The sequence below is a fragment of the Gossypium arboreum genome, chromosome 4, assembly GCF_025698485.1.
Source record: "Gossypium arboreum isolate Shixiya-1 chromosome 4, ASM2569848v2, whole genome shotgun sequence".
NCBI lineage: Eukaryota > Viridiplantae > Streptophyta > Magnoliopsida > Malvales > Malvaceae > Gossypium > Gossypium arboreum.
The window spans coordinates 114,497,800-114,515,030 of NC_069073.1; the positions used below are offsets into that span (position 1 = coordinate 114,497,800).

Consider the following 17,231-nt stretch of genomic DNA (forward strand, 5'->3'; position numbering starts at 1 on the left):
TTAAGTTGAAAAGACATTTCGACTTCACTATCAAGCATTTTCAAAATTGATAAACTATAATTTTACTTCTTGTTTAGGAGTCGGGATATTAACTTTTACCCTATCAAGGTTAATATGACCAGATTCTATTGACATTCATTAAATTTGTAAGAAAAACAGGGGTTAGATCGGATCAATCAATATCACACTATCATAGGTTTATATGGCATGTAATTTCTAGACTTCAATACACTACATTCAGTCCGAGAACCCACTAAACCATAGCTGATACCACTAAATGTAACATCTATAACCCGTCTTAAAAATATAAAAATTACAAGAAACAGATTAAAATCAGCTTACCAATCTTGAAGGACAAGCTTGACTGAATGCTTTTAAGTCTTATCTATGGAGGTTTCGGTCAAAAATGAGAAATGAAAGAGATGAACTTCTTTTTTCATTTGTTTTTATTATTTTTACATTTTTACCTTAAGTTAATTAAAACATTCTAAATAATAACTGAAGGAATTAATCAAAATTGTAGAGATCTGTACACCATTCCTACCATTTGACCTCTTAAAGAGGGTCCAATTACACAATTGAGCTCTTAATTATCTTTAATTATTAATTAATTAAGCTTTATTTCAATTTAACCTTAGAGTATTAGGTCCTAAAGAATAAATAACCTAAAAGTTAGTGGAATGATTAACATCCACCACGCTTGGACTTTTGGCAATGGTCTAATTACCATATTAATCCCTTTGGTACTTGAAAATCTATAATGAATAACTTTTACATCTTTTATAATTTAATTCTTTCACTTTAATTAAGCAATCAAGCGTCAAAATTACCGAAACAAACTTCAATTCACATATAATACGACTCTATAAACATTTAATAAAAAATATTTACTGTCTTAAATTATGGAAACAGGTCCTAATATCTCATTTTTAGAAACCACTTGACTTTTGGACTGAACCACTTATACTAATCATTAATTCAATTAATTAAAATTAATCAAATCAAAATTTAATATAAAAAATATTATTGACTCGTATAATTTAAGTACTAATTTTACGAACATACTCGTCGAAATTGTAGTCCTGAAATCACTATTTCTAATACTGCTGAAAAATGGACTGTTGCAAATGTGGTGTGCGATTCATCTCCCAATGTTACTTGTCCGTGAATATTCTCGTCTAACTCTGAAAATAACTCTTTTCGGTCACACATGTGATTTCTACAGTTATCAAGAAATCAAATATTTTTATTTGCTTTTCCACTTTCTTTATAAGTGAGGAATACATTAGATTCCACGTTTTCTTCTTCTTTAGTTGTTGCTACATGATTTCTCTCCTCCACCTTGGGAGTTGATATACACTCATAACTAAAATGACCATATTTATTGCAATTATAACATTGTATCTGAGATTTATTTCCTTGTTGAAATCTACCTCTACCACGTTCTCGGCCTCAAATTCCTCATCCACGACTTGCTGTCGATACTCTTCACTGGTTTGGCCTCTTCTATGTGATTGATTGCCTCGTCCACATGTTCCTCATCCACCTCTATTTCCATCTCTAGTTCCACCTCTATATCCTCCATAATATCCTCCATGATTGCTTGTACCTTGTCGAAATTTATCGCTAACTCCACTTTCATTGAAGGAAAGCTTACTTTGCAAGACGTGTTCCAAATTTCAAATATCATCATTTTGCTTCATTTTATGCTCATGGCCTTGGAGGGAATCCACAAGTTCGTCGATTGATATTTGTGACAAATCTTTTGATTCTTCGATGGCAACAACCATATAATTAAATTTGTATGTTAATGACCGCAAAATTTTTTTTCATTACTCTTACATCATCAATTATTTCTCCATTCCTTTTCATTTTATTTTCCACCGCTTTCACTTGGGTGATATTTCATCAGTACTTTCTAAAAATTTTATTTTCAACGTCTCAAATTCAGCTCTAAAGGTTTGTAATGTCGGCCTTTTCCACGCCTTGAAAGGATTTTTGCAAAATTCCCTATGCTTCCTTTGATGTCTACACATCTGAAATTTTTCAAAGATTGATTCATTAACACCTAGAAAAATAAAGAACAACATCCTCTTATCCTTTTTATGAGCTTCTTTCAATAACTCGTTTTTCTTCGTTTGTCAAAGCCGCTTCAACAGCTGCATTTTCAGGCTTGATATATCCTTCTTCGACAACATCCCAACAATCTTGAGAAATAAGCAAAACCTTCATTTAGATGCTCCAATTGTTAGAATTTATCTTATTAAGTTTAGGGTCTGTGATTGAATCCTGTTTACCGTTGCGACTTGGACACAAACTTAATTCTTATAGTTAGAAACATAATAAACACACAAAATCAAACTAATTTTATTATTCACAAATATATATAAAAGAAAAATATTACATAATTGCCGCTAGTTATTTGCTCAAGCCACCAATTCTTTCTCAACACTCACATGCCTTTTTTGTTCTCCCTACTTATATTTACACAGACATGACCTATATATAGTTTTCTAAACAGTCTTAAAGTGTTTCCGCCTAAGACTATTCAAACATTGCTGCCATAATTATCCATCATCCTTATCTTTTAATATTTCGGGAAACTTCCAGCAAATTTATCGATATTTTCATCTTAGTCCTTAAAAAATCATCACCAAGCTGCCACGCTACTAGGTCAAGTTCTAGACCAATTCTTTTGACAGTTTGTTATCCAGCTTGCAAGCCAATTTCTTTGTCACCTTATCTGCATGCTTAGAGGACTTTAAAAGTCAGTTTGACTTCTAACAATAAATAGGGCAAGCGAAACCCAAAGAAGATGGTGTCAGCAGTTGAGTAATTAATTGTGAAGTTAGACTGTTAAAGAAGTTAACTGTTAAAAAGCTGTTAAAGAAGTTAGTTTGTTGAACAGCTTAGCAGCTTTAATATCCTGTCTATAAATATAGACTCATGTGTAGTTGGAAAGACAAGATCAAGAAATACTCTTTTCATTATTTGTTGTTGGTGGTGATTGGTGAAGCTCAAAATAGAAACATGGTGAATGAGTTGAATGTCGAAGATGGTGAGTATTCAGAGCCAGTCAGTCCCACTGCACAGTATTTCAACAGCTCAGTGCTCTCTGTTTGCGTTCTTGCTGTTTTGGACAGCGAAATTCCTATCGATGATTCCCCAGCCTTGGGTTTGCTTAAACATGTCTTCCTTCCCATTAGTCCTCGCTTCTCCTCCCTTATGGTACGTATAATACATATACATATATGTGTTCCACTTTATTTTCTCTTTCTATCTATCATTTTTATCATCTGTCTAATGTATACCTATGTATGTTTGAGTGCTTCCTACACGTGTATTTGAGGGTTAAGGTCTCATTTTCAGCTGGGAGTTTCGATATTCAATTACCCCCGCTAACTATTTCAACTGATCATGAGAAACAGGCTGAAGATGAAAACGGGGTAAAGCATTGGAAGAAGGTTGAAGTAAAGCTGGAAGATCATGTAAACATCCCTAATTTCTCCTCAGGATTATCACCACAATCTTAAGACAACCATCTAAGCAACTATCTGTCCAAGATAGCAATGGAACAGCTCCCACATAATCGGCCACTATGGAATATTCATATCATCAAGTACACTACTAGCAACGCAGCTGGTAATATAATATTCAAGCTTCATCATTCATTGGGTGACGGCTATTCTCTCATGGCTGCTCTTCTTTCTTGTCTACAAAGAGCTGACAATCCTTCGGTTCCATTGACATTTCCTTCACTTACTTCTGCCCAGAACCCAAATCTTTCCGTCAGAGGTACCAGCATATACAGGAACATTCCTAAAGTGTTACGGTCAGCCTTCAACACTGTATCAGATTTTGGATGGAGCTTGATGAAAAGCAGCTATGTTGAAGATGATATTAGTTTGATAAGATCTGGGAATCCTGGGGTAGAGTTCAAGCCAGTTGTAATTTCAACAATGACATTTTCACTTGATGACATCAAACAGATCAAGACCAAGCTTAGAGTGGTAGGTTTTTGTACTAGCTTTTATCTCACATTTAATAACTCATTACATCTGCCTAACTTTCATGCATTTAACTATATTTAAATGTTTTTATGGATTAACTTCCTTTTTTTTTTTTGGGTTCATTTAACAGACAATAAATGATGTGATAACAGGAATAATTTTCCTTGGGACTCGATTATACATGCAAGAAGGAAGGAATAAGTTGAATAATGAACATTCAACAGCACTAGTGCTGCTGAATACTAGGGCCATTCGAGAGTACAAGTCGGTGAAGGAGATGCACAAACCCTGTGCTGAGAAAGTATGGGGAAACCAGTTCGCCTTCTTGGATGTTTCAATACCTGAATTAACCAGTTTGGAATCTTTGAATCCGCTTGATTTTGTGTGGAAAGCTCAGAAACTTATTCAGAGACAGCGAAACTCGGGTGCTATTTTTCTTACAGCTCGCCTTCTTGAGTGGCTCAGGAAATTTAAAGGCCCAGAGGTATCTTCTTTCCAACTTTATCAATATTTATATTTGCCGCAAACTGCACCCTATTACCAAATGTTTTTAACATTAAATCCGAAATCCGACAATGCGGAAAACTAGATAAATTTAAACCTAAATCATCATGAAGAGTTAACAATTCAAACACATTTAACTTCAACTTTAAGTTAATCAAAATTCAAAATAAATTTGAACTTGAAATTGGCCCACTTATTAAAATTCAAGCTCAAACAAATGTCCAATTAAATTAAATGTCATTTAAGAAATAGTAAAACTATTCAAATTATTTATATTAGTAACAATAAAATATTTATACTAAGTGTTGAACAAAGAAAAACTATTTATACTAAATACTTTTGTTTATGGTTTTATATACTATACTATATAAACTAATTTATTTAAATTTATAATAAATATTTTAGTTTATTTCAATAACTGTTTTTGATAATTATTAATTTCATTATTAATTTAATTAATTAATTAATTTATTTAATTTTTATTGAACGTTATTTTAAGATTAAAAACTCGACCTTATCTCTTTTAATAATCAAATAAAAATATGAGTAAAAATAAAAATAATTTAACTCTAAAAATGATTGATTCAAAATAATATGTGTATTAAATTAAACTTGAATAAATAAACAAAAAATGATGAAATATTCAAATTTAAAATAATTTTAAAATTTTAAAATCCAAATTAATCATATCCAAAATCAATCTTGACATGTCTGGTTGAGTTATAAATTTAATATATATGATTTTTATATATAAAAGTAGGTTGTAAGTCCTTATCTTTTGAAATTTAATTTTATATTTTAAAAAAAATTATTTAAAATCTCAATCTAATAATTAATACTATTAATAAAATTTACAAAATTTATCATTAATACACTCATGCAATCAGACCAACTTTATAAGAAGTATTGTTACATACATCTGCTTTTCCAACCATAATAGATACAATTTTAAACCCTAAACCAAATACACCTAATTTAAGGTTACTACTAAGAGAAAAAGCCAAATTAGAAGAAAGAGAAAAATCAATAATGTTTTGCATGTATAACAGGCAACGGCCAAATACATCTACAGCACAATAAAGAACTCCAGCATGGCACTCTCCAACATAATTGGACCGGTGGAACGAATGGCATTGGCTAACCATCCAATTAAAAGCTTGTATTTTATGATGATCGGCGGGCCTGAGGTCTGTTTATAGATTATATATATAATCAATCATATGTATATAGCAGATGGATTTGATGAATGCATTTGGTGTTTGCAGAGTCTAACCATAGCAATGGTTAGCTACATGGGAAAGCTGAGGGTTGCTTTTAAAACCGAGAAAGGCTTTATTGATCCCGAAAAGTTGAAGTCATCTATCCAGAATGCTTTTGAGATGATGCTCAAGGCTGCACAAGATATTGCTTAATTAATTCAATCTCAAATTCCATACACAATTGTATTCTACCCTTGCTTTGTTTCGGGTTAGGAATAATTGCTTTATATTGATAGAAGTATCTTAAATACATGCAATGCTATAGCAATGTTTTAGTTCAATTACATAAGATGTCTCATTTAGAAAGAAAAATATTTATGCAAATGTGTGTTTATAAAATATTTGTCTTAGTATGGTACTCACCATTAGCGGCCCGCTACTCGATTACTCGATTGGGTCTCGACCTATAGTCTATATGGTTTGTACCCTAAATTTGCACGTGAGGTGTTCGTGTCCTTCCATGAGCTCGCATGATGTGGATTTGCACCACCATGCCGTTGAACCCACACATAGAAAACACGTATTAATTCCAGAGTATGGTACATGTTGGTATTCATAGGAACCTACCTACAACCTAACATCCATAAAGTAATCGTATCATATAAATAGAGAATTTAACCCTTTAAAGAATACACAAAAACACTCAACATGTCTATATATATTCATCTTTTAAATGAATGGTAAATTTTTAAAAGAAACTGGTAGGTTTTTTTCCCTACAAAATGATTTTTAGCACTTGATACTTGAGCTATAAAAAATTAATTTAATCATTGTCTTCTCATTTAGCAATCATATTTTTATTTTTTTTAAATTAGTCAGAATCATATTGGAAAAAGTTAATAACACCATTAACTTGCTAATATAAAATCTTGATGTTAATACGATATCTTACGTGATGATTCACCTGTATTTATTATTAATATAATATTATTTTATTTTATATGTAATATATAAAAATTAAAAATGTAAAAATAGTTTTAAAAATTAGAAAATATTAAAAATTTAAAAGTAAATTTCAAAAGAACAATTGTGACATACTAATTGAATCCATCAATCATAGCATGAAAGATGAACTTTCCTATTACAATTTAGTGTGAATTTAATATTTTGTTAAAACTTAAAAAGAAAAGTTCAATGAGAGAGAGCTACTTATATCAATATAAAATTAAAGAGTTTTACATCTTTTCTTGACTTTTATAGTAAAAATGAAATTACTGGTTAAAATTTTAAAAATGATATTTTTATACTATTTTCTTTCCTTTTCTTATTATTCTTCAACTAATCACTTATCTCTCCGCAATAAGAATGCTATAACCCTTTATATCAAGTCTAGATCTAGAATTAATTCTCATTTAATTAGAAAATAAAACAGCATTGTCTTTTCTTTCAAAAATGATAATTACAATCCAAAATTTCATATCTAAATAAACTTTCAATACAATATGTCAAGTTGAAAACGACTGATGACAAACCTCAAAATACTGCTCTAGGAACTTAAAAGTGCTTATAATACTAAGGATTCATAAAGTTTAAAGCATTAATTAGTTTTCTTGCTATTTCCCTCACTTGTTTCGACTTCCTCGATAGAAATTAGCATCACTTGTTTCAATACCCTCCACACATATCTATATCTATGTATACTAATCCAAAGGAGTACTGGCACTTAAGTATTATAATTTCGTCGGTGAATATGATGATACTTTATTCTCCAATTGAAAAGAAATTAAATTTATATTTGTATTCATTAGGCTTAAAGAAGCTTTACGTGGCAAATTATTGACAAAGAGAAAGGTGGGAGAAGATTGTGTTTGATAAATCATTGATAATTTTTCTTTCATTGAAAATTAAAATTTTTAACATTTAATATTTTAAATATGTTTGATAATTGCTTTAATTTTTTTACTTGATATAAAATTTTAACAAAAAAAATGTTGAAAAGATAAGTAGGTAGATAGTTACTTATCGAAAAATTATTAGGTGGACCTTTCCACCACATAAGCAATGGTCCCATCCAATTATATAATGCCATGTAAAATTACTTTTACATATCAGTGTTGACAAAAACTAATACTTAATTTTTCAATTTATCAAACACACTCTTAATTAACTTTTTCATAATTACAAAAAGAGAAGTCAACAAACACTGAAAATGATAATTGGAGAAGGAAAGACAATATAGAAAATGTAAAATTTTAGGCTCGGGCTTGTTCGAAAAATGGGTCTAAAATTTTACTCAAGCCCAACCCAGATTAAAAAGGCTAAACTTGAGTCCAACCTGGCCTGCTCGTATTATTTTTTAATTAGATTGTTTTACATAAAAATAAATTTTAAAAATATAATACATCAAATACACTAAAAACATTAAAATAAATATTTCCCAATAAATTAAAAGTACATTTAAAAAGTCTTTATACTTAATAACAGTAAGATAACTATAATTTAGCAATCAAATGCCTCTAAAATAGTAGCAAAATTAACAACAAAACAAGAGTTATACAATATACAAATAGTAACAATATAATAACAAACCGGTAGCGAAACAACAACAAAACAATTGATTCAAGTTGAGTCGAAACTAAAAAATCTTACCCAAAGTCTAACCCATTTAGAATATGAGTTTTGTTTTATTTTTTTCTATTAAGCTTATTTTTTAAATTTATATTTTTCTCAAATCCTTCTAATTTTTGAACAACCTTCTAACTTTAACGAGCGTTTAAGTTTCGGGAATTTTTTTCCTAATTAATTGTGTTCAAATCTGGTGTTAAAATTCCTATAAAAAATTGTGCAACAAATAAAATAATAAACGCTACAACTAATCTAAAATATCCACCTCCTCCTCCTACTAATAATAAAATTAGGAAGACAAAACTTAGATATTGTTGATTGTATCATGTAAAGAAAATATATAATATTCACGCTGTTATTACCATAATAAATATATATATATATATATATATATATATATTTGACTGTGCTTAAATATCTTTTCTTTTGAAATTATCGCTGAGTACATATTATATTAACAATAATAAAAGAAAACATACAATTTTTCTTAGAAAATAAAACAGACCAAACTTCTTTTTATTTTCCTACACTCGCAGTTTGGTCACTAAATTTTAGACTACTAAAGTCAGAAAAATACACTAATTTCGACTGTTGGGGACCAACATTTAAATCTTCCGTTATCCATCCTTGTACTCAATATTTGACATTCAATACTCATCAAGTTTACACAATTTCTCTGTTTAATAAAGGCATTTTCTGTCACCTCCTATAAATATACAGATGTTTGCATTAAATTGATTAGTGGCCCATCCTACTGAAAATTATATTTTTCCAAATTGAACCAATTTTTCCATCTACCCAAATTCAACCATTATGTTTTTATAACGGGTAAATTGCATTATTAGTCACTAAGTTATAAGTAAAATTTTATTTTGATTACTTAACTAAAAAATAATATTTTATTTTAATCACTTAACTAAAAATGTTATAATTTAATCACTAATATTTTCAAAATTGTTTTAGTTAACTAACAGTAATATTCTTTTAGTTGGTATAATGACAATTTTAATATTTAGTTTTTATATTTTTTTAAATTTGATCCTGATTTTGTAAAATTTGATAAAAATTAATTTTTTAAATTTAAAAATACATATAAATTTTTAAAATAAAATAGATGAAATTTCAAGAAAATAAAGTAAAGTGAGAAAAATGAGAGAATTTTTTAAAATTCTTTGAATTTTCTCTTTTGTATTATCTGTATCCTTTAAACAATAGAAATATTATCGATTCTCTACCGTTTACATCTGGAGGCATCTAATTTTATCTGAGGGCATAATTTGGATTCCGGCTTTGGATTGGTGAATTGGCCTATAAATTTCCATCTTAAAAGATTGAATTGTTGTGTATTTAATTTTTAAAATGGAATTTTAAATAAGGATAACTCAAGTAATTTTGTTTCAATGTTTAGATTTTAAATTCAGTTAGAGTTTGTTTAATTTTGGGTTCTTCTTAGTTTAATTTAATTTAATTTAATTTAATTTTTAAAATTTTGACATGAAATAAGGTGGATATTTGGATATCCGTTTTGAGAAAAAATATAATAATAATAATAATAATAATTTTGTTTTAAATAAAAAAAACTAAAAGGATAAATTTGTTTTAAATGAAAAGTCATTTTGGTTTTGGGCTTTAATTGCCCAAATTAAATGTGTTTTATGAAATGAAATTGATTTCTTCTCTTTTGAAAATCAAAATTTGAATTTAAGTTCTTTAAAAGTAAATCTATTTATTTTATTAAAGCCCAAATCAGATTTAAATTTCCATACTTACTTTTAGAGTGATAGACCAACCCGAGGCCTAATTTGACTTCCAGCTAGGATTGAATCCACCCATTTTTAGGATCCATAAAAATAATCAACAATTATAACTAATAATCAAATAATAATCCATTAAAATTATTAAATTAAAATGATTTCTTAAACACAATCAACCCAAAGCCCAAATATCATCACCACTCATATTCTACCTACACATGGACGCTATTGACACATAGCAGAAAATGTAAATCCATAGATCTGGCGAATAGACTTCCATGAATATATGGAGTTGGACACACCGTTTTCCCCCAGAATAGGTGACCCTCTTGGATTCAGTCCACTTAGCTTCACTTCTACTTTGAAGGGCAATCAAGGATTTTCCCCACCCTATTAGTAATTGAAAGGAAATAGCTAGGGTTGTTAAAGAAGGGTGGCGAATTTTTGACAAGGAAAATAAAGAGAAGTGAATGGTGCTGACGTGGTCTCCCGACAATGTTATAATAGGAATCGTAATGAGCAGAGTCCAAGAAAGGTATTGTAAGAGATGGGAGGGTCAATAGCAGAGATAGATGCCCAGAAAGGGGTTAAGAGGTAGTCAGTTGCGCCGCCTAGTCGATACTCATCTTGAACCACCCTAACAGAAAAAGCAAGATAGGGTAATTGAATCCCCTAGATAGTCAGATGATCCACTATATCATATTAGGTGAAAGTGCCTCTGTAAGTTAAAAGTCATTGCCCTACCTACCTCATATGCTTAATTTTAATCAGTGAATAGAAAGGTTTAGGAAAATAGGGATATCTTTGAAATTATGGTGTCAAAGTACAACGGAATGACACCTAGTAATGTACTTAAATAAGAAAAAGAAGGATAGGAAGAAGAAAAGTGAGGGATATTAAGTAAACTGGTCAAGCAAAAGGTTTATGGAATTATGAACTTCCCTCTTAGCGTTCTGGTTTATTTATAGCCAAAAGCGTGCATGAGAAGTTGTGGAGATCTAAGAATGGTAAAGGAACCGTTTAGGTCCACCAATGCATGAAGGATACATGTTGGCATTGGAAGAAGAAAAGTCCTTTAGTATTCCCGAGACGGGGATATCTGCCAGTTGTTACCCTTTAATCAGGGGCGAAGCTAGAAAAAAATTTTTGGGGGGCCGAAGGAAATTTTAATTTTTTATAGTCTATATATTTATAATTTTTAAAGGATTAAATTAAATTTTTATAATTTTAGGGGGGGCAAAGTGCAATTTTACCTTTACTAATTTAAAATTTTAAAAAAATCTAAAGGGCCTAAATGAAAATTTCCCATTTTAGGGGGGGCCGGGGCCCATGCCTGCCCCCCTGGTTTCGCCCCTGCCTTTAATGTGCAACCTTTAGGTATGTAGAGCAAGTTCTAGGTCTATCCAACCATAACTCCTTTTGAGAATGACTGTTAAGCCTTTGTTACCATTGGAGTAGAACTCCAGAATTAGACTGGAAACTTTGGTACTTTGCCAAGGTAGTAGTAAAATACTTCATGTGCAAACTTAGTCGCCCTATGAAAAGAAGGAATTGACCCACTAGGTGGACGGAGTTAGCGCATGAATAAATCTAGGATTTCCAGAATTATATGCCAAGATTAGAATAAAAAAAGATGTCATTCAAGTGGTGTTCCCTCTAAAGCATCAGCTAAATTAATATTTGTGAAGAAACTCAATGGATTTGAGTGTATCGAACAATGGAGTAGTCATACCCACAAATGAACCAGTATCTATATTTCGTTGAGAGCTGATAGATTCGTAAATCAAGTGGAGTAGGAATAAAGCGAAGGTACCAAAAGGATAAGCCATGTTTATGGTTCTAGTAAGATTGAAATGTGGTTACTTTCGTGAACCATATGAGGACAAATAGGGGGAATAGGTCATCTGAGTCCACCTCTAAGGCTTATCACACAAGGAAATTTCAAGGATGAAATTTTCTTTTAGGGTGTAAGATTTGTCACATCCGGTTTTCTTTAAGCCCAAAATGTATGAAAAACTAGGGCCTAAACTGAAAGAAGCCGTAAGGTGGCAACTTATATTGAATAATAAGGAAAATTTAGTATGGGAAGAACTTACAAGCCAGGGGGATTTGGGTCCATAAAATGGAAATTATACACGAGAACATTAACTGACCTAGGGTTGAGGACGACGACAACCATAACTTTATAAATAGGCTCTTAAAACACTTGTGGAGTAAGGCTTTTCATACTTTAAGTTTTCTTTGTAATTTTAATTTTCAGTTTTTCTTTCTTTTAGGTTTTAGGTTTTTTTTATTTGTGTTCCTCGAAGAACGTGGTTTGTAAACATGATCAAACGCTAATGGATTTTCTACACTTCAACTATCAACTACAAACAAGATTTTCTAAACTCTACTCTTGATTTATTTTTATGTTTATCCTTATCTTCAAGTTGATTATGTTCATGAGATCCATGGGGAACTAATTCTCTTAGGGGGAATTAGTGAGTTGAAGTGTGATTAATTAATTTCTATGTAGGGTTTTCTGAGCGGATCAATTGTTTGGGAGAGGAAGAACTTAAACCCAAGGGTCGACGACTCTAGGAACTCATTTAGGTGGGAATTAACCCAAAATTGGTATGACCTATCCGTGAACACCTTAGCTCCAAATCGGTCTGAACTGTGAGGTTGAGAGATAAGTAGTTCTTTCTAACTCATTATTTTAGTGGAAGATCGAGAGATCTTGCTAGGTTAATGACTAGTTGATTGAGTAGAAACCCAAAACAAGAATTAGTTATGACCACCGAAGCGAGCTAATCACTCATGCCTAGAATTGATTCAGTTTATAAATTAGTTTTCCAAAGTCCTTTTTATTTAGGCTTTTGTTATTTTTATTTCCTTATTTATAAAAACCTAAAAACCTTTCTTTTATGTTTTATCATAATATAATTTGTTTAACATAGTAATTAGATCTATTTTCGTTTAGGTTAGAATTAATCTAGTAATTCACCTCTCTTGGGTACGATCCTTGGAGTACTCACCCATTTTGTTGTAACTATATTACAACCTAACTCGTATATTTGCAGACATTGCTTCTATATTTCATATATTTTAGTTTCTTTTGGATGTTGGTGCGTCCAGAGGTGGTCAAGTTGTTGGTGTCATTGTCGTGGAGGCAACGTTACTAAGTTGATTTTAATCTTTGCACTTTAGTAGAATAATTAAGAAGTTTAGAAGTTATAGATACGATCTTTAATTCCTTTTATTTATTTATTTATTCATTTTATATTACTAATGTTTTTCTTTTATTTTCGCGCAGTAAGGAGCCATGGACATCAAAACAATTCTTGGCAACAGTTAAATTCTAAATTCTACCTCATGATCTGAAAGTAATCCTGTTAGCTCCTCAGGAAACACATTTGGGAATTCCCTAACAATTCAGATGCTATCTATGACAAAGCTATTTGCATTCCCATCCATTACATAGGCTAGATAAGCCTCACACTCTTTCGAAACTAACTTCTTGGCAACCATAGCAAAAAATACATTGAATAAATAGTTCCACGCTCTCGAACCATAACTGTAACACAGATCAGTGGCATGTATAGCTAAACTTTTACACATGCTAAGTTAGTCCGAGAACCAACTAAACCTGCTCTGATACCACTAAATGTAACACCCCATACCCGATACCGTTGCCGGAGTCGAACACGAGGTGTTAACGGACTTAATTCATTAATTAAACAGCTCATACAATTCATTTTAAAATTTCCAGACAAGCTGGCTAACTGCATCACAGTCGCTATAAAAATTATATCTCGAGTTACGAAACTCGAAATCCAATTCCGTAAATTTTTCCTGAAACTATACTCATATATATATCTACTAATTTTTTTCTAGAATTTTTGGTTGGGCCAATTAGTACAGTTTATTAGTTAAAGTCTCCCCTGTTTCAGGGTTCAACTACTCTGACCTCTGTGTATTACGAATCAGATATCTCTCTGTACAGAGCTTCAATGACTATACCGTTTGTCTCTAATAAAACTAGACTCAATAAGGAATCTGTAAATATAAAGTGTGATTTCTAATTATCTTTGTAAAATTTATGGTGAATTTCAAAAGTCATAACAGGGGATCCAGAAATCGCTCTAGCCCTGTTTCACAAAAATTTAAACATCTCATAAAATATAGCTCATATACCTGTTTCGCTTATTCCATATGAAAATAGACTCATCAAACTTCGATTCCATAACTTATTCATTATTTAATTCCATTTCTACTATTTTTAGTGATTTTTTAAACTCACGTCACTGCTGCTGTCTGAATCTATTTTATGGTAAATTTTACCTATTTCATGGTTTCCATGGATTAGCTAGCAATTTGACATACATAATACCAAATATGATCATGATTAGCCATTCCAATGGCTAATCATTACCAAGCATTTCTATTTCCATACCACTCAATAACCATATCATAAGACCATATATACAAAATGATTATAATGCTATACATGCCATACTCAAAATATACAAGCCATTATGCCAAGATGGTATACGGATAGTGTGGCGTGCCTCCGACCGCTTCCGATTTCCGAGCTGGCTTGTCAACACTACAAGGAATGAAAAGGAGGAGTAAGCATAAATGCTTAGTAAGCTCACATGCAAATAGCAAGTAACATAACCATATAAGCAAACATAAAACATCATTTGCATAATCATCACCAAGACATTCATATCACCTTTTCATTTATCATCTTACCATATTGTTGTTATATTGAGTTTTCAACCCGAGGGTTAAGTACATACCTGTTCAAAGTATCCATTTCACAACACTTACCAATACGTCCCTTTCATCTTGAGTATTCCTCCATTTGAGTAGAACTTTACCCGTTGAACACATCGGAATATAATTCGGATACATGGATAACTTGCACATAAGTGCCACATATGTAGCCAAGCTACCATGTAACCCGCCCATAAGTGAACTCGGACTCAACTCAACGAGCTCGGGCGTTCGCATCCATAAGTGAACTCGGACTCAACTCAACGAGTTCGGATGCCTAGTTACATCTCTCGAACTCGGACTCAACTCAACGAGTTCGAACATTCGCATCCATAAGTGAACTCGGACTCAACTCAACGAGTTCGGATGCTCAACCATCCTAGTGACATGTCACTTGTATCCTAATCTATTCCTAAGGTTCAAACGGGCTTTTTTCCTCGATCTCACATCTTTTCCGTCTTCCACGGAATATCGGAACCGATACTCGGTGATAGTTCATACTCATCAAGTAATTCACATAATTACATATTATTCAACAATAACCACAAAACATAACGTTTCATGATAATAATAAGCATCATATCATATAAACAACATTAAATTCCTTAAAACAACAATTATGTTACTACATTTACACATGAACTTACCTCGTATGCGAAAATGGCTATTTTACCATTTCGTCCACAACTTGGTATTTTCCCCATTTTAGCCCAATTTCAGTTTTCCTTGCTCTATCATTTAAAATATAGTCTAATTAGGACTCACATTATTCAAATTGACCCAAAATCATATTTTGGAAAAATTACAATTTTGCCCCTAAACTTTTGCATATTTACACTTTTGCCCCAAAGCTCGTAAATTAAAATTCAGCCTATTTTCTTATGTTTTATGACATGCTGATCATTTTTCCCTTCTATGGCAACATCAAATTCTCACTCTAACATGTACTTATGACTATTAGGTATTTTTACCGATTAAGCCCTTTTGCTCGTTTTCACTTAAAACCGAGTAGCACAAGTTGTCTAACATAATTTAAAACCTCACATTCTATCATAAAACACCAAAATACACAAATTTCACCTATGGGTATTTTTCCAAATATAAACCCTAGGTTAAATTATTGCTAGCATAAGCTAAATCGAGCTATCGGGACTCCAAAAACGTAAAAATCATTAAAAACGAGGCTAGAACGGACTTACAATCGAGCTTGGAAGCTTGAAAAACCCTAGCCATGGTTTCTCCTTGCTATATTCGGCCATGGGGTTGAAGATGAGCAAAATTGGCTTTTAATTTTGTATTTTAATTCATTTTACCCTAAATGACCAAAATGCCCTTACTACTAAACTTTCCAAAATTCCATCCATGTCCAATTTTTGTCCATAGACTTAGAAATTGGTAAAATTACTCTTTAAGGACCTCTAATTAATAATCTAATTCAATTTTATGCAAAATACTTCTAGAACACAAGTTTTGCAATTTATTCAATTTAGTCCCAAATTTCAAATTAAGTACTTTATGCATAAAATTTCTTCACGAAATTTTCACACAATCATGCAATCATATCATAGACTTTAAACTAATCATAAAATAATTATTTCTATCTCGAATTTTGTGGTCACGAAACCACTATTCCGACTAGGCCCAAAATCACGAAACCACTATTTCTATCTCACTACCCACCGTCATTTTTAAGGTTACTCTCTTAGAGGCATAATCTAGTCTAACTTGGTGTTCTACAAACTAGTTTATACCCAGAATTAAGTCAAACTTCCCATAACTCTATAACATCTGCTGGAAACATTACCCCTTGAACCTCCAAAGGACATCTTCTATAGATTTTATTTAAAATTACTGATTGTCCTAAACGGCTTACTACGGTAACATTAATAGTGGTTTCTTTTACTCCAACACTCAATTTATAATACATATTACAAGCAACATATGAATGGGTGGATCGTATGTCAATTAAGGTGAAGTATGGAATTGAATGGATGGTAAAAATACATGTATCACATCGGACACATCTCTATCCTCGCGTTCTCTAAAGACATAAACAAGGGCAAGTTGTCTAGCCTCAATTCGATTTGTGCCAATTGCTACAATATTTGAGGCCCTATTTTGACCATGACCTCTTTGAGGTAACTAACCCACTCTCTAATTTAAGTTCAGATCTTTCATTTGGTCGGTTTGACGAGGACGATCCTTAATTCTATACTCAGTCAACCCATAACTAATAAAAACTCCTAACTTCCTCCAACATTCGATCGAATGGTGTGTATCACAATGTGTACAATTGGGAGTTATGTCCCCAAGTTTAGCCACAGCAACCTTTTACTACGGTCTGCCCTCTTTGGCTTGTTTTGTTGGATGAAAGTTCA

At 31.6% G+C, this 17,231-nt stretch overlaps 3 protein-coding genes across 3 annotated transcripts; all 3 read left to right on the forward strand.

Annotated features, from left to right (window-relative positions):
• The first annotated feature begins 3,448 nt into the window (after positions 1-3,448).
• On the forward strand, positions 3,449-4,168 carry LOC128279272 (wax ester synthase/diacylglycerol acyltransferase 6-like). Its single transcript, XM_053026805.1, has 2 exons — positions 3,449-4,010; positions 4,163-4,168. Exons 1-2 carry the CDS (start codon positions 3,570-3,572, stop codon positions 4,166-4,168), a joined length of 447 nt encoding a protein of 148 aa, XP_052882765.1. The 5' UTR covers positions 3,449-3,569.
• LOC128279274 (uncharacterized) lies at positions 4,132-4,627 on the forward strand. The gene has a single exon (XM_053027387.1). It carries the CDS (start codon positions 4,192-4,194, stop codon positions 4,597-4,599), a length of 408 nt encoding a protein of 135 aa, XP_052883347.1. The 5' UTR covers positions 4,132-4,191; the 3' UTR covers positions 4,600-4,627.
• An 872-nt stretch (positions 4,628-5,499) lies between these two features.
• LOC108459057 (wax ester synthase/diacylglycerol acyltransferase 6-like) lies at positions 5,500-6,106 on the forward strand. The gene is made up of 2 exons (XM_053027388.1): positions 5,500-5,701; positions 5,780-6,106. Exons 1-2 carry the CDS (start codon positions 5,606-5,608, stop codon positions 5,924-5,926), a joined length of 243 nt encoding a protein of 80 aa, XP_052883348.1. The 5' UTR covers positions 5,500-5,605; the 3' UTR covers positions 5,927-6,106.
• The last annotated feature ends 11,125 nt before the right edge of the window (positions 6,107-17,231 follow it).

Excerpts from the sequence above, each read along its gene's own strand:
- LOC128279272 (XM_053026805.1), top strand. The coding sequence starts at position 3,570 with ATGGAACAGCTCCCACATAATCGGCCACTATGGAATATTCATATCATC.
- LOC128279274 (XM_053027387.1), top strand. The coding sequence starts at position 4,192 with ATGCAAGAAGGAAGGAATAAGTTGAATAATGAACATTCAACAGCACTA.
- LOC108459057 (XM_053027388.1), top strand. The coding sequence starts at position 5,606 with ATGGCACTCTCCAACATAATTGGACCGGTGGAACGAATGGCATTGGCT. Across the intron at positions 5,702-5,779 it reads TGATGATCGGCGGGCCTGAG|AGTCTAACCATAGCAATGGT; the intron begins GTCTGTTTATAG and ends TGGTGTTTGCAG.